General features: G+C 38.8%; 1 protein-coding gene across 10 annotated transcripts in view; it reads left to right on the forward strand.

The window, feature by feature from the left end:
* Positions 1-24,914, forward strand: part of MAST2 (microtubule associated serine/threonine kinase 2) — a 221,376-nt gene that overhangs the window by 32,214 nt on the left and 164,248 nt on the right. For 8 of the 10 annotated variants that reach the window (XM_040470078.1, XM_040470080.1, XM_040470083.1 and 5 more), the window contains exon 3: positions 4,667-4,809. The exons of the other annotated variants lie outside the window; for them this stretch is intronic. In XM_040470078.1, coding sequence (XP_040326012.1) covers positions 4,667-4,809 — 143 coding nt within the window. The remainder of the gene's footprint in view (positions 1-4,666; positions 4,810-24,914) is intronic. 10 annotated transcript variants of the gene reach the window in all.

Raw genomic sequence — 24,914 nt, forward strand, 5'->3', positions numbered from 1 at the left:
TGACTTGTCATCTTCTCTGTGGTAGTTTTGTATAAAACACTTAAGGGTAAGGCTATCTTCCTCTCTTTACTGGTCCTGGTGGTGTCTGAATGGTAGCCTCCTGGGCCTGTTAGTTATCTCCTAGTTGACCACTGTCACTGGTTATTCTCTTTGAATTTGACTTCTGCTTTCTGCTCACTTCTGTAGACTTTACATCCTTTGCTTCTTCTGATTTTCTTTCTTTCTTTCTTTTTTTAAGTTTACTTATTTTGAGAGAGAGAATGGGGAAGGGGCAATGAGAGAGGGAGAGAGAAAATCCCAAGCAGGCTCTGCACTGCCAGTGCAGAGCCCGATGTGGGGCTTGAACTCATGAACTGATGTATCATGACCTGAGCCAAAACCAAGAGTCAGATGTTTATCTGACTGAGCCACATAGGCACTCCTTTTGATTTTCTGCCCCCACCCCCATTTTCAAAATCCTTTCCAAATCTGGTAGTGCCTCCCCCCCTTCCCCATTGAAAAGTCTTTAAAAAAATTCAAGAGGAAGAAATGATACAAGGAAGTTATAGTCCAAATGGGAAACCATTAAAATGTGACATAATTTTCAGAAATCAATAGAATATTAAAAGAGAATCTGTTTGGCCTCAGCTAAAAATATTAGATTAATAGAGAAGAAACCCCACCATACTTCTTGGTAAATGGTTTTAAATTTCTTTTTATTTTTGTCCCATTTCAGGGCTATTTTCTTGGCTTTATCTTTGCACTTTTTTATTGGAATTGTTATTTTGCCAGGCATGTATTTAATCACATAAGGCCATTTTTTTTGGTTCTTTTCATAGCAGAATGCTATGAATATAAGGATGTGTTACCTTCTCAATTTTGTATGAGTAAATAGAATTTTGAGTTTTGTATCAAAACATTTTTTTAAAGTTTTGTTTCTGAATCAACTCTTTCTTTTGAGCACCTAACAACCAGAATCCATCACTCTGCTCTGAGATCCCATATCCCTTCTATCCTGTGAGGTGATTGTCTGGCTGCTGGGTGGTACAATATGGGAATGTGGTTGTGTTTGCCTATAGATTTTCAGTTAATCTGAGTTCAGCTTTATGTCTTAACTTTATATCTTCTTTGGTATCTTGTATCTCTGAATACTGAACTTATCTGAGATTTTGCAGGGTAGCCTCATATGTCATTTAACTGCAATTTCCTCTATGCTTATTATACCTTGTGTCTTTCTTTGCCCAGTTCCATTGGTTATGATTCACCTATCTGCTTTAGATTTTCCCCAAATTTTATTCATTTCCTCAGTCAATCCCCCTCCCTCATTATAGCCTTTGTTTGTTTGTATATTTTACTTCTTTATTTTCATTTACTGTCCTTGGTGACCAAAGATAAACGTATGTCCTCAGTCAGCCATCTTTAACTGGGATTATTTTACACATTAGCCTTTTGAATCCTTGTAAGAATAATTATAATTTTTAAGTTTTCTTTTCTTCTGAGTTCTTTCTTTACTAAAAGGCCAGTTGCTCCATTTGTTCATATTGTTCCTTCTTACGTTGTTTGTTTTCCTCAAATTCTTGGCAAACCTTGGTATGCTTCAAGCCCAGACTTGTATATATCCAAATGGGTTTCTTTTGTAGATGTATAAGCCTTTCCCCAGTAAGCCCTTATTTTGAAGGGAGATAGGGCTATGATACTAGCCTTTGTATATGTGGATAGGGTAAGTCAATGATCTCTTTCTTTTAGAATATATAGATGAGGAGTAGGCAGGTCATCTGGAGAACATGGCAACATTTGCAGAAGGAAGGAAAGAAGGCAGGCAGTCTCTACTCTGGCCTTATGGAAGTTTTGAGTAGAGAACCATTCTTACTTTTTGTAGAGGGTTTTATGGGAAGGCTTTTTGGTAAAGCATACATTTGAGAACAGACTTGAAAGATAACTAGATTTTTAAAAAACATTGCATGTTTTTGATTAAAAAAGTAAATATACCATAGGGTACCTGGGTGGCTCAGTTGGTTGAGTCTCCAATTCTTGATTTCAGCTCAGGTCATGATCTCATGGTTTGTGGGATTGAGCCCTGTGTTGGTCTCTGTGCTGAGTATGGAGCCTGTTTGGGCTTCTCTTTTTCTCTCCCTCTGCCCTTCCCCAGTTCATACACACACACACACACACACACACACACACACACACTCTCTCTCTCTCTCTCTCTCTCTCTCTGTCTCTCTCAAAATAAAATAAATCTTAAAAAAAAAGTAGATATACCAGTAATAAAAAATTTGAGTTCAAAGACCTGTATTATTATCAAAGTGAAAAGTTCTTCTTAGTCTTCTGTCTCCCTCTCTCCAACTATTTATATATGCTCCATTATATTTAAATATATATTTAAAAATTTATGTAAATATACATAAACTTTTTTATTTTAAAAATCAAAATTGGAGGGGCGCCTGGGTGGCGCAGTCGGTTAAGCGTCCGACTTCAGCCAGGTCACGATCTCACAGTCCGCGAGTTCGAGCCCTGCGTCGGGCTCTGGGCTGATGGCTCGGAGCCTGGAGCCTGTTTCCGATTCTGTGTCTCCCTCTTTCTCTGCCCCTCCCCTGTTCATGCTCTGTCTCTCTCTGTCCCAAAAATAAATAAATGTTGAAAAAAAAATTAAAAAAAAAATCAAAATTGGAATCGTATGCCACATATTTCCTTTCTGCTTTTTATACTCAACAGGAAATGTTGAACATTTTTCTCTTGACTGCATGTTGAGGTGCCTCATTATTATTTAAAAAAATTTTTTTTAATGTTTATTTATTTTTGAGAGACAGAGACCGAGCGTAAGCAGGGTAGGGGCAGAGAGAGAGGGAGACATGGAATGTGAAGCAGGTTCCAGGCTCTGAGCTGTCAGCACAAAGCCTGACATGGGGACTTGAACTCACGAACCACAAGATCATGACCTGAGCTAAAGTTGGACACTAAGCTGACTGAGCCACCCAGGCACCCCAAGGTGCCTCATTTAATGGGTTTAGTATTTCATTATGTGGAGATATTATAATTTCTTTAAACTATAATGAACGTTTATCTTATTTCCAGTTTTATCCTGGTGAGCATTGCTAAGGTGAGCATTCTGGACTGTTATTTTTTTCATTTTACTGCATTCCTACAAGTGGAATGCTGGATTCAAACATTTGAGTTAAAATTTAAATAAGTTTTGCTAAATTGCCCTCCAGATAATTTGCATCATATTTTGTTGCAATAAAAGGATATGTTGTAGCAAAAACAAAACTAAAAACTCCTTTTGCTCACACCTTTATTACAGCAGGTATTTCCATGTTGAATAGGATTTTGCTAGGAAGGGGAAGAATTTTCAAGTGAATTGGGTGATCAGGATAAAGCCAGGTGAAAACGCAGGGCATACGTGAAGTTGAGTGAGCAAATGGGTGTGGAAAAGAGTTGGAGATGAGGCCAGGAAGATAATCTGGATTTATTGAGGATCTCTTTAGGTTTGTTTGTTTGTTTGTTTGTTTTTGCTTTTTTAAGTAGTCTTCATGACCAGCTCAGAGCCCAGTGTGGGGCTTGAACTCACATGACCCTGAGTTCAAGACTTGAACTGATATCAAGAGTCAGACACTTAACCAATGGAGCCATCTAGTCGCACCAAGGATCTCTTTAGTTTTTTTGAAAGTTTGGCTAATTATTTTAAACAGTAAGGAGTCATCAGAAATATTTTAAGGTGAGGAATGATATCACATTTGTTTTGGTTAAATAACTAGCAGCAATGTGAAGAACATTATGAAGGAAGAGGTTGAAATGGGACTTGCACTTGAATTGGAAAGTCATTGCAATTCTAGATACTCAGTCTTTGTAAGTGACTTTCTTGTATTCTTTCATTGGGATTAAGGCAGTCAGTCATCCTGGACTGAACACATGGGGTCTAGACAGAGCATTATAGATCCAGTGTTTGTCTTCTGGAAACCGAGGGGCCAAACTTGTCTAGGAGAAGCTGCCTGCTTCACTCATGTTGCATTGAGTTGGTGAGAAACTAAGTAGCATGGAAGAGACTGGAAAACTCCTAGCTTGCAGGTTGGATGTCTGGGTTGGGGGCTGGCATGGTGGTGGATATTACAGAGAATTTTATTGTATTTTTTTAATGTTTGTTTATGTACTTTGAGAGAGAAAGAACATGTGTGTGAGAGGGGCAGAGTGAGAATCCCGAGCAGGCTCGGCACTGTCAGCACAGAGCCTGATGTGGGGCTTGAACCCATGAACTGTGAGACATGACCTGAGCTGAATGAAGTTGGACACTTAACCGACTGAGCCACCCAGGCACCCCTGGAATCTTTTTAACAGTGTATTTATTTTTGAGAGAGAAAGAGAGAGAGAGAAAGGAAGACAGGGAGAAAGGGAGAGAGAGGATCCCAAATAGGCTCCATGCTGTCAGTGCAGAGCCCGACACGGGGCTTGAACCCACGAATAATGAGATCATGACCTGAGCCGAAATCAAGAGTCAGATGCTAACCAACTGAGCCACCCAGGGACCCCAAGGCAGTTGGAATTTTTAAAGGGTTACAGATTCTAAAATGGTATGGCAGAACTTCATTTTGTTTTGAATTGGTATACTTTTATCCACTTGATATCAGTGTGTATTTTCACTTGTTAATTAATAAATAATTACAAGTATATTTTCTGAACCTTGTGTTTGAAGGTAAGCAGCTGCTCCCCTTGTCCAGCAGTGTACATAGCAGTGTGGGACAGGTGACTTGGCAGTCTTCAGGAGAAGCATCAAACCTGGTTCGAATGAGGAACCAGTCTCTTGGACAATCTGCACCTTCTCTTACTGCCAGCTTGGTAAGTGTCAGTAAAGATGGTCCCTTGCTTTATGAACAAATTCTTGATTGTCATTTGTCATGGCCACATTTATTATTTTTCTTTCTAGGATTTAGATAGTTTAAATTTTCAAAGTGAAGTATAGAAAGTGGAATTTATTTTTTTTATTTTTTATTTTTTTTTAAATGTTTTTATTTATTTTTGAAGGAGAGAGAGACCGAGCGTGAGCAGGGGAGGAGCAGAGAGAGAGGGAGACATAGAATTTGAAGCAGGCTCCAGGCTCCGAGCTGTCAGCCTGGAGCCTGACGCGGGGCTCGAACTCACGGACCGTGAGATCATGAGCTGAGCCGAAGTCGGACGCTTAGCCGACTGAGCCACCCAGGCGCCCCTAGAAAGTGGAATTTAATGGAATATATTCTGATTGCTCTCTTATGCTATCACTGGTACTGATCATGTAGGGAGAGTCAAGAAGAAGATTCAATGTGATTGAATGAATGCATTTTTCTGGGAGAGAGCATTCTCCTAGACAGGATTCTTTTTTTTTTTTTTTTTTTAAAGTTTTTATTTTTTATATATTTTTAAATGTTTGTTTATTTTTGAGAGAGAGACACACACACACATTGCCAGCAGGGGAGGGGCAGATAGGGAGACACAGAATCCGAAGCAGGCTCCAGGCTTTGAGCTGTCAGCACAGAGCCTGATGCAGGGTTCAAAATCACGAACCGCGAGATCATGACCTGAGCTGACGTAGGACCTTTAACCGACCTAGCCACCCAGATACCCCCTTATAAACAGGATTCTTAACCTTGTGAAGTTAGATTGCTTCTGTGTATAGCTCTTTGATATACATATTTAGTACATGAGGATAGGATAAGGTACTGGGCACTTCAGTATATCCTGGATGAAAGAATGAGCCTTTTCTTTGTCTAGGATTTGTATGATAGACGGGATCTAACAAAAGTTAAGCTGTGTAGTCTGGGCAGTTTTTTCGCCTGTGATTGCATCTTCTACTCTTTTACCTTTAGTGCCTGTGCTTTTTTACTGAAGGACTCATTGACTTCCTGCTGAAATCACACTCTTCCCTCTTTCTAAAGGACAAAGCACACTAGTAATTTTCAGGGTACAATAACAGACACTTGTTCCCATTAAAATGTAATCTCATCTGTTCTTCGGGATTATAAATCTTGGGCACATATGGATTAGAAAGCTTTGTCCATTTGTCCATCCTGGGAAGTGAGGATAGGGGAAGAAATCTTCTTATAGCAACTGAGAAATTAATTTTTGGGTCAGATTTCCTTTTGACCTGAAGTTTGTGACTCTTAAGCTACAGGGAGAATCGGGAATTTTCCTGCTACCTAACTTTTTATTTTGAAATTTTCAAGTACAATGAATACCCATATAAACTGACTTAGGTTGACTGATTTGGTTGTAACTTTATATTTGTTTTATCTGTGTGTATTTATGTATATTTTTTCCTGAAACAATTCAAAGCAAGTTACAGACCTTTTGTGCCTCACCCTTACAAGTATTTTTTGTAAGCTCAAGGATAGTCTCCTAAGTAACAATATATTATCAGATACAAGAAGTTTAACATCAGTTTAATACTAGCATCTAATATAAAGACCATATTCAAATTTTTTCACTTGTTCTCAACATGTCTGTTAAAAGCCTCACGTTGTCTTCCTTTTAACCTCTGGAATGTAAAAAATATATATATATAAATCCATACACTATCATAAAGATTTTGATCCAGTGGGACTGGGGTTGTCCCAGGGATCTGTATTTTCTTTAAAGCATTACAACTCATTCCAATATGTACCCTTTTGAGAACTATTGCCACTAAAATTGAATGTTTTATTTTAAGGTATTGTGTTGCATAGGGAATTCCTGGACTGAGGTTGTTGGAGTCCTAGCCTAGCCCAACTGAAGTAGAGAGTATTCCTGAATTACTTTTTCTTTTTAAAAGCTTATTGAGATATAATTCACATATGATACAATTTATCCATTTAAACTGTACTATTCAGTGACTTTTAGTATATTCACAGATATATGCAGCTATCACTGCGGTCAAATTTAGAACACTGTCATCACTTCAGAAAGAATCCCTAGACCCTTTAGCTGTCACCTCTTTATCCTCCCTTTCCCCCAACCCTATGTAACCAGTAATCTACTTTCTGTCTCTGTTCATTTGCCTATTCTGTACATTTCATATAAATTGAGTCATACAATATGTGGCCTTTTGTGACTGGCTTCTTTCAGTGAGCATGACTTTTTAAAAAATATTTATTTTTGAGAGAGAGAGGTGGGGGAGGAGCAGAGAGAAACGGAGATAGAATTGAAGCAGGCCCTGTGCTGTCATTGCAGAGCTGGATGCAGGGCTCAAACTCAGAAACTGCAAGATCATGATCTGAGCCGAAGTCAGACGCTTAACTGACTGAGCCACCCAGGCGCCCCTGGCGTGATTTTTTTTTTTTAATGTTGTATTTACTTATTTTTGAGAGGGGCTGGGGTGGAGGGGCAGAGAGAGACAGAGACAGAATCCCAAGCAGGCTCCATACTGCCAGCACAGAGCCTGACATGGGTCCTGAACTCACAAACTGTGAGATCATGACCTGAGCTGAAATTAAGAGTCCATTGCTCAACTGACTGAGCCACCCACATGTCCCTCTAGCATGACGTTTTTAAGGTCTATCTATGTTGTAGCATGTAGCAGTAGTTCATTCTTTTTTTTATCACTGAACAATATTTCATTGTATGGATATACCACATTTTGTCAGTTGATGGATATTTGGGTTGTTTCTACCTTTTGACTGTTGTGAATAATGCTTCTGTGAACATTCGTGTAAAGATTTCCATGTGGATATGTTTTGATTTTTCTTGGGTATATACTTAGGAGTAGAATTGTTGGGTTGTATGGTAATTCCATGTTTAACATTTTAATTAAGGAATTGCCAGGCTCTTTCTCAAAGTGGCTGTACCATTTTACATTCCTATCAGCAGTATATGATGTCTTCACATCCTCATCAACATTTGCTGTTGTCTGTCTTTGGTTTTAGTCATCATAGTGGGTCTGAAGTGGTATCTTGTGGTTTTGATTGATATTTCCCTGAGGACTAATGACATTGAGTACCTTTTAATGTGATTATTGGCTATTTGCAATGTTTTTTTGAAGAAATGTCTATTCATATTCTTTGCCCATTTAAAAAGCTGATTTATTTATCTTTTGGGAGATTTGTAAAAGAACTACTTTTTTTTTCTTTTAAGTTAATTTTGAGAGAGAGTGTGTGTACAAAAGGGGCAGAGAGAGGTAGTCAGAGAATCCCAAGTAGGCTCCATGCTGTCAGGGTGGAGCCTGGCGTGGGGCTTGATCTCACAGATGGTGAGATCATGACCTGAGCCAAAATCAAGAGTTGGACACTTAACCAACTAAGCCACCCAGGTGCCCCTGTTTCTTTCTTTCCTTTTTTTTAATTAAAAATTTTTAGAAATGCTTATTCATTTTTTGAGAGAAAGAGACAGAGTGCAAATGGGAGAGCAGCAGAGAGGGAGGGAGCCACAGAATTCAAAGCAGGCTCCAGACTCTGAGCTGTCAGCCCAGAGCCCGATGCGGGGCTCAAACCCATGAATGGAGAGATCATGACCTGAGCCAAACTCACAAACTCAGCCACTTTACCAACTGAGCCACCCAGGCATGCCACCTTTTTTTTTTTTTTTTTTTTTTGAGGGAGAGCAGGGGAGGGGGTATAGAGGGAGTGAGGGGTGGAGAGAATATGAGAGAGAGAGAGAGAGAGAGAGAGGGAATGAATCTTAAGCAGGCTCCATGCTCAGTGAGGAGCCTGACATGGGGATTGATCCAACAACCCTGGGATCATGACCTGAGCTGAAAATCAAGTTGGATGTTCCACCTACTGAACCACCCAGGTGCTCTATCTTCTGTATTTCTAATATGAATCCACTGAACTATACCACCCTACAACTCACTCCATCTGTTTATTCTGCCTTACTTTAAAAAAAAAAATTTAAAATGTTTTTATTTATTTTTGAGAGAGAGAGAGACAGTGCAAACAGGAGAGGGGCAGAGAGAGAAGGAGACACAGAACCTGAAGCAGGCTCTTAGGCTCCAAGCTGTCAGCATAGAGCCTGATGCGGGGCTGGAACTCGTAAATGGCGAGATAATGATCTGAGCTGAAGTCGGATATTCAACTGACTGAGCCACCCAAACGCCCCTGTTCTGCCTCTCTATTCCCCTAAACCAGTTCTTCCTTGGTCCCTGTCTTATTAAATATCACCATTATCCACCCAGTAGTTGAAAGCCAGAGACCTGGAAGTCCTTCTTGACTCCTCTTCTGCCCTTCTTCCCCTCCCTATCCAATCACCCAGAGAGCCTTGGTTCCCAACATCTCCAGGTGGTCTGCTCTTTTTCACCACAGTTGCCCATTCTAAGCCACATTTACAGTCTTTTTACTTAGGTCATTTTGGTGGCCTTATTATGTTAACACTGTATTCAGTCTTCTTCGTTTCCAGGTCACTCTTCTCTCTAAAGTCTGTTAATCCCAAAACACAAATCTGATCATGTTTATTCTTCTTTCTTTTAGATTTTTGTTATGTTTTAGCTGAAGTATAGTTGACACACAATGTTACATTAGTTTCTTGTGTACAACATAGCCAATCAACAAGTTAGTAGGTGGGGGGTGCCTGGGGGGTCAGTCGATTAAGCATCTGACTTCGGCTCAGGTCATGATCTCACGGTTCATGAGTTCAAGCCCTGTGTCAGGCTCTGTGCTGACAACTCAGAGCCTGGAGCCTGCTTTGGATTCTCTGTGTCCCTCTTTCTTTGCTCCCCTCCCACCCCTCACATTCTGTCTGTCTCTCTCAAAAATAAATAAACATTAAAATAACTTAATTAAAAAAAAAAACAAACCTCTGTATGTTATGCTGTGTTTACCAAAATTGTAGCTACCATCTGTTACCACACAATGCTATTGTAGTACCTTTAACTGTATCACCTATGCCGTACCTTCTTTCTTTCAGTTTTATCTTCCAATTTTTTCATTTTGTCAATATTTATGCAGCACCAATGTTTAGCCATTTTCTTGATTAAAGTCTTTCAGTAGTTTCCTATTACAGTTATAATAATGTACAATAATTAGTAATTATTCAATGAATGAGTTTTCATTGAGATTAGCAAATGGGGAGTGAGGAACTAGAAACAGACACCACAGATGGAAGGATTAGGTTTGGATGGTTTTTCTTGTTGGGTTCAAGTAATTTATACTGAGGTTGGCCTAACCAGTGAACTGTACTGAATGTTGGCATTTTAATAGGAGGATTGTAAATCTCAAGAATCTTTTAATTGGTAGGGTTTGATTCTCCGAATGAACTTTTGGGATTCTTTTTTTTTTTTTTTTAATGTTTATTCTTAAGAGAGAGAGCAAGCAGCAAGCAGGGGAGGGGGAGAGAGAGGGGGGCAGAGGATCTGAAGAGGACTCCGCACTGACAGCAGTGAGCCCGATGTGGGGCTCAAACCCACAAACCAGGAGGTCATGACCTGTGCTGAGGTCAGATGCTTAATCAACTGAGCCACCCTGGTGCCCCTGGGATTCTCTTTTTTACTTTGTTGGCCAACTTGCCTTTACAAGAATAATGCCTTATAGTGTTGAAAAAAACAAAATTCAACCTGAGTAAATTTACAGATGTAATTGACTTTATTAGTTGGTTCATGAATCAGGCAGCATCCCCTCTAGCAAGTAGAAGGGAGCTCTAAGGAGTTAAGCAAGAAAAAAGGTTTTTAAAGGCAGAGAGAGGGCATAGGAAAAAAAAAAAAAAAGGAAGAAAAAAAAAACAGAAAGGAATTTATTAGCAGGGAATGCATTGTTTAGGCAAGGTTGCCCTCTTAAAGCGAGCAGAAGGGGTCTATTAGTAAATTTCTGAGTATTGACCAGGAAATTCCATGTCAACAGGTTAAAGGTTACATTCCTGGGGTTGAAACTGCAGTTAGGTATTGGTTTACCGACTAGAGGCCTTAACCTAAGTGACACCATTTTGGGCCTGTGGTTTTCTTTTTAACAATAGGAATGATCACTGCAAAGAATGACTGTTTCCATTATCATGTTTCTAATTTATATGTAGCATTATATATGACACATAGTAAGCAATGTATACTTTTTTATTAAATGAGTAAAGAACTTTTTGGGATTTCTTTGCTAATGTTACAGCTGATTGTATTAATACTTGTTTGAAGTATAATGTCTATCAAAGAAGGTTGATTTGATGTGTCAGGACCAGCCTGATATGATCAGGTCATACAGACCTCTATTCTTGTCCTTGTCTTTTTTTTAGAGAGAGTGTAGGAAGCAGGGGAGAGGGGCAGAGGGAGAGGGAGAGAATCTTAGGTAGGCTCCATGCTCAGTGTGGAGCTGGACACAGTGCTTGATCCCATGACCCTGGGATAATGACCTGACCCCAAATCAAGAGTTGGATGCTCAACTGACTGAGCTACCCAGGCACCCCTTGTCCCTGCCCTAATAATTATTTCCATCAACTTCTTTGATAAAGACCTAGAAGAGACACTTATCACATATGCTGAGGGCACATTTTCCGTGTTGAATAAGTTCAGTCACAAACAGAAATGATGGTTCAAGAAGAACTAGCAAGTGAGATTTAACAGGGAGAAGAGTAAACTTTTTTTTTTTTTTTGAGAGCGAGACAGAGAGAGAGCAGGGGAGGGGCAGAGAGAGGGAGACAGAGGTTCCAAAGCAGGCTGCACACTGGCTGACAGCAGAGACCCTGATGTGGGGCTTGAACTCATGAACTGCGAGATCATGACATGACCCAAAGTCAGATGCTTAACCAACTGAGCCATCCAGGGGTCCCAAGAAAAGTATAAACTTTAAAGTACCAAAGCTCAAAACCAGATTGAACTTTCAGTTTAAGTAATGTTTGAAGACATTTTATCACCCTAAAAGAAAAAGCTCTACCCATTAAGCAGTCACTTTGCATTCTATCTTCATCCCAGCCCTGGCAACTACCAATTGCATTCTGTCTCTGTGGATTACCTATTCCAGATGTTTCATGTAAATGGAATCATATAATATGTGATGTTTTGTTTCATTTAGCTTCTTTTATTTAGCATAATGTTTTTGAAGTTTGTCGACATTATAGCATATATCAGTACTTTATTCCTTTTTTTTTTTTTAAGTTTATTTTGAGAGAGGGAGTGCAAGTGGGGAAGAGGCAGAGAGAAAGAGAGATTGGGATTCCCAAGCAGATACCATGCTGTCAGTGCAGAGCCTGATGCAGGGCTCAAACTCATGAACTGCAAGATCATGACCTGACCTGAAGTCAGACGCTTAACCAACTGAGCCACCCAGGCATCTTTCCTTTTTTTTTTTTTTTTTAAAGTTTATTTATTTTGAGAGAGAGAGGGAGAATCCCTAGCAGGCTCCATGTTGTTCATGCAGAACCTGATGCAGGTCTTGAACTCAAAAACTGTGAGATCATGACCTGAGCCGAAATCAAGTCAGACCTTAATTGATTGAGCCACCCAGGCATCCCAGTACTTTATTACTTTTATGGCTGAATAAAATCCCATTTTATGGATATAACACATATTGTTTGTTCACTCATCAGTTGACAGTTGTTTGGACTGTTTCCACCTTCTGGCTATTGTGAATAATGTTGCTATGAGCATTCATGTACAAATGTTTGAGTTCCTGGTTTCAATACCTTTGGGTATATACCTAGCAGTGGAATTGCCGAATCATGGTAATTCTGTGTTTAACTTTTTGAAGAACCTTTAACCTGTTTTCCGCAGTGGCTGCATCATTTTGTGTTTTCACTAGCAATGTATGAGAGTTCCAATTTCTCTGCATCCTCACTAACACTTATTATTCTCTTTTTTCTTTTTCTTTTTTAAAAATTGCTAGTCATTCTTTTTTTTTATTTTTATGTTTTATTTTTTATATCTGAGAGAGAGACAGAGAGTGAGTAGGGGAGGGGAAGAAAGACAGAGACAGAATCTGAAGCAGTCTCCAGGCTCTGAGCTGTCAGCACAGAGCCCGACACAGGGCTTGAACCCAGGAAGAGTGAGACCATGACCTGAGCTGAAGTTGGACGCCCAACCGACTGAGCCACCCAGGCGCCCACCAAAATTTCTAGTCATTCTAATAGGTGTTTAGTGGCTTTGAGGATTTAAGGCTTTCTTTATCATTATATTTTTACTTTAATAATATTTTAGAACTTTGTTGAAATGGACATACATGGGATATGCTTTTAAAAGAATTAAAAATCCATGATACTACTTAGAACCTTTTCTGCTTCATTCTTAACTGTCATGATTATTCTTTAATTATCACCTGTGCCTTCAAAGAGAAATACCCATAGAAATACCCAAATATTGTGTTACCCACTTTTGTGTTCAAGTGATTCTAAACTCAGCAACTTCCACTTTCAGTCTGTAACTGTAGCTTTGCATTTTCTACTGTGAGAGTTGGAGATTTTTGTAGCTATACTGTAAGTTGTATTGAAGTATAATGTACATAGGATAAAGCTTACCCATTTTAAGTGTACAGTGATTGGTTTTTCCAGATGTGTACAGTTGTGTTACCACCACCAAATCATGATATAGTATAGAAAATCATGGTACTGAAATTTCTGTCACCCCAAAATAATCCCTTGTGTCTGTTGTTTGCAGTCTGTTTTCTCCCCCAGCCCCAGCTCTTGGCAGTCACTGATCTGTTTTCTGTCACTGTGGTTTTTACCTTTTCAGGATCTCATATAAATGGAAGCACACAGAATGTTACCTTTTGTGTCTTGACTTCTTTTCTTTTTTTTTTTTTAACGTTTATTTATTTTTGAGACAGAGAGAGACAGAGCATGAACGGGGGAGGGTCAGAGAGAGGGAGACACAGAATCTGAAGCAGGCTCCAGGCTCTGAGCTGTCAGCACAGAGCCTGACGCGGGGCTCGAACTCATGGACCGCGAGATCATGACCTGAGCTGAAGTCGGCTGCTTAACTGACTGAGCCACCCAGGTGCCCCGTGTCTTGACTTCTTTTACTTAGCATAATGGTTTTGAGACTCCTCCATGTTGTTTTGAGTATCAGCAGTTCTTTTTTATTGCTGAAAGTATTCCTTGGGCATGGGTCTAATCAGACTTTGTTTAGCCATTCATCAGTTGATGATCATTTGGATTGTTCCTAGTTTTTGCCTGTTATGGAGAAAACTCCTATGAAAGTTTGTGTACAAGTATTTGTCTGAACTTATGCGTTAATTTCTGTTTGATACATACCTAGGAATGAGATTGCTGGGATGTATGGTAAATGGTAAGGGCATGTTAATTTGTATGAGAAGCTGCCAAGCCATTTCATAAAGTGGCATTTTTGCATTTCTACCAACATTTGCTTCACATCCTTGTCAGTACGAAGTATTATTTTAATTATAGCCACCCTGATGGGTATGCAAGCATATTTCATTGTGATTTTAATTTGCATCTCTGATGGCTAATGAGGTTGAATTACTTTTCAAGTGTTTGCCATTCACAAATCTTCTGTGATGAGGTACCTGTTCAGATCTTTTGTCTGTTAAAAAAATTTTTAGGTTATCTGTCTATTATTGAGTCTTGAGAGTTCTTCATTTATTACGATATTAGTTGTATATCAGATATATGCTTTCTAAATATTCTCCCGATCTATGGCTCACATTTTCATTTTATTTCAATGTTTATTTGTTTATTTTGAAAGAGAGCTCACAGGGGAAGGGCAAAGAGAGAGAGAGAGAGAGAGAGAGAGAGAGAGAGAGAATATCTAACAGGCTGTGCGCTGTCAGCGCAGAGCCTGACATGGGGCTCAAACTCACGAACTGTGAGATCATGACTAGAGCAAAAATCAAGACTTGGACAATTAACCCACTGATCCACCCAGGCGCTCCTCACGTTTTCATTTTCTTATCAGGGTTTTATTCAAAAGTCTATATTAAAAAACAAAAATCAATTGTATTTCTCTGCTAACAATGAACAATTAGAAATTGAAATTTAAAAATCACTGCTATTTACAATAGCTTAAAAATATGAAATAACTGGGGCGCCTGGGTGGCTCAGTCAGTTAAGCATTGGACTTCGGCTCAGGTCATGATCTCACGGTTTGTGGGTTCGAGCCCCGTGTCGGGTTCTGTGCTGACAGCTCAGAGCCTGGAGCCTGCTTCGGATTCTGTCTCTCTCTCTCTCTCTCTCTCTCTCTCTCTCTCTCTGCCCCTCCCTTGCTCACTCTCTGTCTCTGTCTCTCAAAAATAAATAAATGTAAAAAATATGAAATAACTAAAGATAAATTTAAGAAATCATTTGTAAGATCAGTACATGTTAACTATAAAACATCACTGAGAGAAATTAGAGAAGACCTAAACTAATATATGTGATATGTCGATGGATTGGAAAACTCAATGTCAAATGTAAACTCTCCCTATTGATTTATAGATTCAATGCAATCCTAATAAAAACCCAAACAGTCTTTTTCAGAAGGTGACAAGATAGATTTCAAATTTATATTGAAATGCAAAGAGCCTAGAATAACCAAAATATTGAAAAAGAAGACTAAACTTAAAGAAATCACTTCATCCAATTTACTTCTATAAAGGTACGGTAAGCAAGACAATGTGATATTGGTGTTAGAATAGACATGTAGATCACTGGAACAGAATAGGAAGTCCAGAAATAGATAAATGTGCCAAGGTAATAGGGAAAAGATAGTTTTTTTCCCAACAAGTGTTGCTGCAACAATTTACATGGGGAAAAAAAAGAACTTTAACTTTTATCTCATGCTATACACAAAACTTAAGTTGAAATGGATAAAATAATAAGACATGTGAAGGAAAACACAGGAGAAAGTCTTTGTGATTTTGGGTGAAGTAAAGCCTTCTTAGAGCACAAAAAACAGCACACGCTGTAAGAGGAGGAACAATTTGACCTTATCAAAAAGAAAAATTTTTGCTGTTGAGTGCTAATTTTTACTGGGGTAGGGACAAAATGAAGTGCATCTACAGGAGGGTGGAATGGTAGTAATGTCATGCAACATTGTTAACTGTTAAAGAGGTATTAATAGGTTTTGTTGTTTGCATTTTAAAAAATACCACTACCTTCTTTGGAGATAGAAGTCCAGAAGTCATGATAAGTGATATTTGCAAAAAACTCTTATGTGTTTACTTATCAATTTCTATTTTTTCATTCCTACTCAAGAAAATATATTTGAATGAAATGATTGTGAGTGCCTTCTATTTTATAAAAGAAGTAAGTACTAGCTGAGGCTGTAGACCTATATGTTTTTGTCCTGCTGATTAGTAATCATATAGGTCTAGGGAAGTTACTTAACTGTAATCTCTGCTTTCTCATCTCTAAAATCAAGATAATTATGGGGCTTTTCTCATGGAGTTATTAGGATGAAATGAGACTATCCATGTAAAATAACATAGTGCCAGACTTGACATCAGTATGAACTAAATGTTACTCTTTCTTTGCCTCCCTTTAGGTACCTCAAATAGTAATAGAAACAATTATTTATTTATTTATTTATTTAATTCTTTTTATTTATTTTTATTTTTTTTCCAATATATGAAGTTTATTGTCAAATTGGTTTCCATACAACACCCAGTGCTCATCCCAAAAGGTGCCCTCCTCAATACCCATCACCCCCCTCCCCTCCCTCCCACCCCTCTCCCTTCCCTCCCTCTCCCTTCCCTCCCACCCCCCATCAACCCTCAGTTCTGTTTTTTTTTTTTAATTTTTTGTTAACGTTTATTTATTTTTGAGACAGAGAGAGACAGAGCATGAATGGGGGAGGGTCAGAGAGAAGGAGACACAGAATCTGAAACAGGCTCCAGGCTCTGAGCTGTCAGCACAGAGCCCAACGTGGGGCTCGAACTCATGGACTGTGAGATCATGACCTGAGGTGAAGTCGGCCGCTTAACCGACTGAGCCACCCAGGCACCCCAGTTTGTTCTCAGTTTTTAAGAGTCTCTTATGCTTTGGCTCTCTTCCAATCTAACCTCTTTTTTTTTTTTTTTTGTTTCCTTCCCCTCCCCCATGGGTTTCTGTTATGTTTCTCAGGATCCACATAAGAGTGAACACATATGGTATCTGTCTTTCTCTGTATGGCTTATTTCACTTAACATCACACTCTCCAGTTCCATCCACGTTGCTACAAAAGGCCATATTTCATTTTTTCTCATTGCCACGTAGTACTCCATTGTGTATATAAACCACAATTTCTTTATCCATTCATCAGTTGATGGACATTTAGGTTCTTTCCATAATTTGGCTATTGTTGAGAGTGCTGCTATAAACATTGGGGTACAAGTGCCCCTATGCATCAGTCCTCCTGTATCCCTTGGGTAAATTGCTAGCAGTGGTGCTGCTGGGTCATAGGGTAGGTCTATTTTTAATTTTCTGAGGAACCTCCACACTGTTTTCCAGAGTGGCTGCACCAATTTGCATTCCCACCAACAGTGCAAGAGGGTTCCCGTTTCTCCACATCCTCTCCAGCATATATAGTCTCCTGATTTGTTCATTTTGGCCACTCTGACTGGCGTGAGGTGATATCTGAGTGTGGTTTTGATTTGTATTTCCCTGATGAGGAGCAATGTTGAGCATCTGTTCATGTGCCTGTTGGCCATCTGGATGTCTTCTTTAGAGAAGTGTCTATTCATGTTTTCTGCCCATTTCTTCACTGGGTTATTTGTTTTTTGGGTGTGGAGTTTGGTGAACTCTTTATAGATTTTGGATACTAACCCTTTGTCCGATATGTCATTTGCAAATATCTTTTCCCATTCCGTTGGTTGCCTTTTAGTTTTGTTGGTTGTTTCCTTTGCTGTGCAGAAGCTTTTTATCTTCATGAGGTCCCAATAGTTCATTTTTGCTTTTAATTCCCTTGCCTTTGGGGATGTGCCAAGTAAGAAATTGCTGCGGCTGAGGTCAGAGAGGTCTTTTCCTGCTTTCTCCTCTAGGGTTTTGATGGTTTCCTGTCTCACATTCAGGTCCTTTATCCATTTTGAGTTCATTTTTTGTGAATGGTGTAAGAAAGTGGTCTAGTTTCAATCTTCTGCATGTTGCTGCCCAGTTCTCCCAGCACCATTTGTTAAAGAGACTGTCTTTTTTCCGTTGGATATTCTTTCCTGCTTTGTCAAAGATGAGTTGGCCATACGTTTGTGGGTCTAGTTCTGGGGTTTCTATTCTATTCCATTGGTCTATGTGTCTGTTTTTGTGCCAATACCATGCTGTCTTGATGATGACAGCTTTGTAGTAGAGGCTAAAGTCTGGGATTGTGATGCCTCCTGCTTTGGTCTTCTTCTTCAAAATTCCTTTGGCTATTCGGGGCCTTTTGTGGTTCCATATGAATTTTAGGATTGCTTGTTCTAGCTTCGAGAAGAATGCTGGTGCAATTTTGATTGGGATTGCATTGAATGTGTAGATAGCTTTGGGTAGTATTGACATTTTGACAATATTCTTCCAACCCATGAGCACGGAATGTTTTTCCATTTCTTTAAATCTTCTTCAATTTCCTTCATAAGCTTTCTATAGTTTTCAGCATACAGATCTTGTACATCTTTGGCTAGATATTCCTAGGTATTTTATGCTTCTTGGTGAAATTGTGAATGGGATCAGTTTCTTTATTTGTCTTTCTGTTGCTTCATTATTAGTGTATAAGAATGCAACTGATTTCTGTACATTGATTTTGTATCCTGCAAGTTTGCTGAATTCATGTGTCAGTTCTAGTAGACTGTTGGTGGAGTCTGTCTGATTTTCCATGTATAATATCATGTCATCTGCAAAAAGGGAAAGCTTAACTTCATCTTTGCCAATTTTGATGCCTTTGATTTCCTTTTGTTGTCTGATTGCTGATGCTAGCACTTCCAACACTATGTGAAACAACAGTGGTGAGAGTGGACATCCCTGTCGTGTTCCTGATCTCAGGGAAAAAGCTCTCAGTTTTTCCCCATTGAGGATGATGTTAGCTGTGGGCTTTTCATAAATGGCTTTTATGATCTTTAAGTATGTTCCTTCTATCCCGACTTTCTCGAGGGTTTTTATTAAGAAAGATTGCTGAATTTTATCAAAGGCCTTTTCTGCATCGATTGACAGGATCATATGGTTGTTATCTTTTCTCTTATTAATGTGATGTATCACATTGATTGATTTGCGAAATGTTGAACCAGCCCTGCATCCCAGGAATGAATCCCACTTGATCATGGTGAATAATTCTTTTTATATGCTGTTGAATTCGATTTGCTAGTATCTTATTGAGAATTTTTGCATCCATATTCATCAGGGATATTGGCCTGTAGTTCTCTTTTTTTTGCTGGGTCTCTGTCTGGTTTAGGAATCAAAGTAATACTGGTTTCATAGAATGAGTCTGGAAGTTTTCCTTCCCGAAACAATTATTTATAACATTGGTTTACTCATGGAAAACTGCTGGATTTGATAAAAGAGAATCAAGAAATAAGAATGAATTCATTTACAGCTTTGAGGGATAGATTGTGGTACCTTTAATTGAAATTAGGCATGCAGGAAAAGGAACAGGTTTTGGAGAGGAAATTAATGAGTTTGATTCTCAGCATATTGATGACAGGTCATATGGTATAGATATAGATAACCTCTTAAAAATAACTTATTGAAGGGGAGCCTGGGTGGCTCAGTTGGTTGAGAATCCACTTTTGGCTCTGGTCATGATCTCATGGTTTGTGAGTTCGACCCCAAATTGGGCTCTGTGCTGACAGCCTGCAGCCTGCTTCAGGTTCTCTGTCTCCCTCTCTCTGTCCCTCCTCAGGTTGCACTCACGCACGCTCTCTCTCTCTCAAAAATGATGTACATTAAAAAGAATTAAAAATAATATATTGAGATGAAATTCCGATAACATAAAATTAACCATTTTGAAATGAAGAGTTAGTGAACATTTAGTATATTCACCATATTGTGCAACCACTATCCAGTATCCAGTTATAAAACCTTTCCATCACTCCTAAGTAAAACCCTTTACCTGTTCTTCTCCCCCTTTTCCCTTCCATTCAGCTTCTGGCAACCATCAATATACATTCTGTTACTGTGGATTTATCTGTTCTGGGTATTTCCTATAAATGGAATCATATCATATGTAACCTTTGTGTCTGACTTCTCTGGCCTAGCATAATGTTTGGATGGTCTGCCTACATTCTAGTATGTATCAATACTTCCTTATTTTTGTGACTGAATAATATACTCCATTATATGTATATAACACAGTTTGTTAATCCATTCATCTGTTGATGGACATTTGGAATGTTTCCACTTTTTGGCTCTTGTGAATAGTGCTGCTATGAACATGTGTGTATGTCTACATGTTTGAGTACCAGTTTTCAATTCTTTGGGGTATATAGCTAGGGATGGAATTGAGGGGTCATATGATAATTCTATCTTTAACTTTCTAAGAAATTGTCAAACTGTTTTCCCTGGTTGCTGCACCATTTTATATCCTCACCAGCCATGTACAAGGGTTCCAGTTTCTCCACATACTTGGCCAACATTTATTTTCCATTAAAAAAATTATTTTTTATTATATTGGCCTGGTGAATGTGAAGTTGTATCTCATTTGATTTGCATTTCTCTGATGACTAATGATTTTGAGCATCTTTTTTTCATGTTCTTTTTTGGCCATTTGTATATATTCTTAGGAGAAATGTCTTCATATACCCTGCCTGCCCATTTAAAAATTTTGTTGTTTGTTTTTTGTTGTTGAATTGTGAGAGTTCTTTTTATATTCTGGATACTAGACCATTATTAGATGTATGATTTGCAAATATTCTCTCCCATTCTGTATTTTTCTTTTCAGTTTCTTTTTTGTTTTAATTGTTTTTTCAGTATTTATCTATTTTTGAGAGAGACAGAGCATGAGTGGGGGAGGGGCAGAGAGAGAAGGAGACACCGAATCCTAAGCAGGCTCCAAGCTGTCAGCACAGAGCCCACACGGGGCTCAAACCCACACGTCGCGAGATCATGACCTGAGGCGAAGTCAGACACCCAACCAACTGTGCCACCCAGGAGCCCCATTCAGTTTCTTAATAATATATTTTGATGCATAAAATTTAAAAATTTTGATGAAGTTTATTTATTTATTTTTTTTGCTTGTGCGTTTGGTCTCCTATCTTAAGAATCCATTGCCAGATCCTAGGTCATACAAATTTCCCCTCTGCTTTCTCTTGAGAGTTTTATGGTTTTAGCTTTATATTTATTTACTTCATGGACCCATTCTGAGTTAATTTTTGTATATGGTATGAACTAGGAGGGTCCAATTTCAGTCTTTTGAATATGGATATCCACTTGTTAGATAGCCCTTTTTAAAAAATGTTTATATATTTTTGAGAGAAAGAGAGCGGGTGTGTGAGCAGGTGAGGGGCAGAGAGAGAGGGAGACAGGGGATCTGAAGTGGGCTCTGCACTGACAGGAGAGAGCCCAATGTGGGGATTGAACTCATGAACCATGAGATCATGACTTGAGCCAAAGTCCAACGCAAATTGAACTGAGCCACTTAGGCACCCCTGTTAGATAGGCATTTTTGAGTTAGAAATAAAGATATAAAGGAGATCAATTTTAGAGCTATAGATAGGGATTTGGAAGCTGTGGATTAAATCATCATCCAAGAGAGTATAGAGAATGAAAAAGAATGTAGGGGAGAGGGGCGCCTGGGTGGCGCAGTCGGTTAAGCGTCCGACTTCAGCCAGGTCACGATCTCGCAGTCCGTGAGTTCGAGCCCTGCGTCAGGCTCTGGGCTGATGGCTCGGAGCCTGGAGCCTGTTTCCGATTCTGTGTCTCCCTCTCTCTCTGCCCCTCCCCCGTTCATGCTCTGTCTCTCTTTGTCCCAAAAATAAATAAACATTGAAAAAAAAAAAAAGAATGTAGGGGAGAACAAAAACTTTATATGTGAAAGGATAAGATAGTGAAGTATTCAATTTAGTAAGATTTATAGGAATTTAGATCATTTGCTATCTGCTGATTTGAGAATTGCTATCTTTGGCACTCTTGGTTTCTTCTTTTTTGTAAGAGGAATGAATATGTTTCCAATGCCACCTAGTGTCTTTTCAAAGGTATGAGGGTAATGTTTCATAAGAGATTTTAAAATAAAAGTTGAGAGATTTTCATGAGGTTGAACGGGATGTTTATTAGCTTAGTTGCTTCTCAAGAACATTCTCAAGAGAGAAGCAAAAGACCAGACCAATTATTTTGCCTGAACAAATTCAGAGCTTAATCTTAACTTGGATCGTTAAACACTTTTATCTTGTGTTCTGTGATAATTTGTAAATTTGTAAAGAATTCTTAAGAATTTGTAAGAAATTGGTAAATTTGTATGCAACCTGAAAAAATAGTGGGTTTATGTTTTTATTTTTTTTTAATTTTATTTATTTATTTATTTATTTATTTTAATTTTTTTTTTCAACGTTTATTTATTTTTGGGACAGAGAGAGACAGAGCATGAACGGGGGAGGGGCAGAGAGAGAGGGAGACACAGAATCGGAAACAGGCTCCAGGCTCTGAGCCATCAGCCCAGAGCCCGATGCGGGGCTCGAACGGACCGTGAGATCGTGACCTGTCTGAAGTCAGACGCTTAACCGACTGCGCCACCCAGGCGCCCCAGTGTGTTTATGTTTTTAAAAGACATTTTAAAATTAAAACAAATTTTTACTTAAAAAATTTTTAATTTTTATTTTTGAGAGTGAGACAGAGCACAAGTAGGGCGGGCAGAGAGAGAGGGAGACACAGAATTGGAAATAGGATCCAGGCTGGAGCTGTCAGCACAGAGCCTGATATGGGGCTCGAACCACAAATCATGAGATTATGACTTGAGTGGAAGTTGGACGCTTACCAGCTGAGCCACCCAGGCACCCCTACTTTTTTTTTTTAAATGTTTGTTTATTTTTGAGAGAGAGAGAGTGAGAGAGACAGACAGTGTGAGCGAGGGAGGGGCAGAGAGAAAGGGAGAAAATCTGAAGCAGGCTCCAGTCTCTGAGCTGTCAGCACAGAGCCAGATGCGGGGCTCGGACCCACGAATGGTGAAATCATGACCTGAGCGGAAGAGGATGCTTAACTGACTGAGCCACCCAGGTGCCCCTAAATTTTTTTTTTTTTTTTACTTAAGCTGGTTGATTAAGGGACTGTTGAAACACATCTTATTGAATTCGTTGAGAGTTAGAATATGTGACCCTTTATGTATTTTAGTTTTATGCAAGTGTTTCATAAAGTATCATATATGTAAAAAAAATGGTATTATAAACCACGAATTAGAAGTTATATCTACAGGAGCATCTGGGTGGCTGAGTTGGTTAAGCGTCTGACTCTTGATTTTAGCTCAGGTCATGATCTCACAGTTTATGAGTTCTGTGAGTCATACAAAGCCTGCTAGGGATGGATTCTCTCTCTCTGTCTCCCTCTGCTCCTCCCCTGCTCATGCTTCCACCCCCCCCTTCTCCTCAAAATAAATGAAAACATTAACGAATGTTATAACTGCAAGTTTTGTTCTGCTTTTGTTTTAAATCTTGTCCAGAATGTCTTTTAATTTTATTGTTAATGTCATGTATTGCTATACATAGGTGTATTTACAAGTGCTGAGGAAAGATTGAGAAGTACGGATATTAGTACATTCTTTCATGTAAACAGGGTAGATATATTTATTTAGGGTAGATATATATATTTATAGGAGATAAATTTGAGTTGGGATAGAAAAGTAATAATATTTACTAGACCCTACACTTAGGTTCATTTGCATGTATTATCCTTTATTTTCTCAAGAACATTGTGAGGTAGATATCATTATCTTAGTTTACAGGTGAGGAAATTTAGGCCTGCAGAGATTTGTTCATTTGTCCATTTATCCCACAAATATTTATGAAGTATCCACTATGTGTCAACACTGTACTAGGTGTCTGGAATACAACATTGTTGAACAAAACAAAGTTAGATGCTTTGCTGTAGGACAGTAAGGGTTAGAGTGGGAATTCAAAAGAGGTCTGACTCTGAAGTCTATTTCAAGACTTGTAAGTGGAGAGAAAAGTCTTTGGCAGGTTGGATTTGAATTGCATTTTTTTCCTGGATTTATTAATACTCCATTTTCTGTTTGGATATTGAAGACTTTGATCAGGATTACATATAGGGAGAGTTTTACTTGGTTTTGATTACATAAAATTTTCTATGAATTGAAAGGAATTTCTGTTCTTTAGGCAAATAAAGGTGAAAATACATTTATCTTTATTCCACATATTACTCAGGGTCCTGGCAGCAGATAGAAAAAATTATGAAATTATAATAAAAGGATATGGGCAGGGCATCATGAGATGGCAACACACACATAGTACTTTCTGCTTAATAGTAGTAATCTGGTACTGTTATTAACCCGTACCATTACTAACCCTAGGTCTGAAAGGGTGAGGAGAGGAAGTGATCCTTGGACCTAGGGAGATAGAGGAGATGTGTATGTAGAAGGCGATCTGATAATGGCATGACTTGTGGTAGTGTGATGTGGCCAGCCTAACTTGACCCTGTAGGAACCAACCCAGGAGAATAAATAGCCTCTTTATCTTCCTGTTATCCTCTTTTCTTTCTTTGACCTTTTGCCGGTGCTACCTATTGGCTGAATCTATCTGGACAGAAGAGGGCAAGAGAGCCTCTTGGTATATAGTTTATAATAATTCTGCATTTTGGGGTACAGAGGATGATCCAGAGGGCAAGTGGATGCTATCTTGTACATCTTGCAAGTTTTGAACACTGAGCTTATTTATGTACACTTTTGACTATGAATTACTTTATGTTAAATTACATAGCAGTTTTGTTTAAAGCATTGCTAATTCTTTTTCTCATAAGCATATTTTTAAAAATTTTATTTTAAATCCAGTATAACCAAGTGTTAAATTAGTTTAAGGTGTACAGTATAGTGTTCAACAATTCTATATTTTACTCGGTGCTCATCAAGATAAATGTACTTTTAATCTCCTTCACCTGCTCACCCATTCCCCCTCCCTCCCTCACCTCCCCTAACACTGTTAACACTCTGTTCTCTATAGTTAAGAGTCTGTTCTTTGATTTGTCTCTACCCCCCCCCTTTTTTTAAGTTTTATCTAGTT

Source organism: Herpailurus yagouaroundi, unplaced genomic scaffold, assembly GCF_014898765.1.
Source record: "Herpailurus yagouaroundi ecotype Mexico unplaced genomic scaffold, PumYag 77, whole genome shotgun sequence".
Taxonomy (NCBI): domain Eukaryota; kingdom Metazoa; phylum Chordata; class Mammalia; order Carnivora; family Felidae; genus Herpailurus; species Herpailurus yagouaroundi.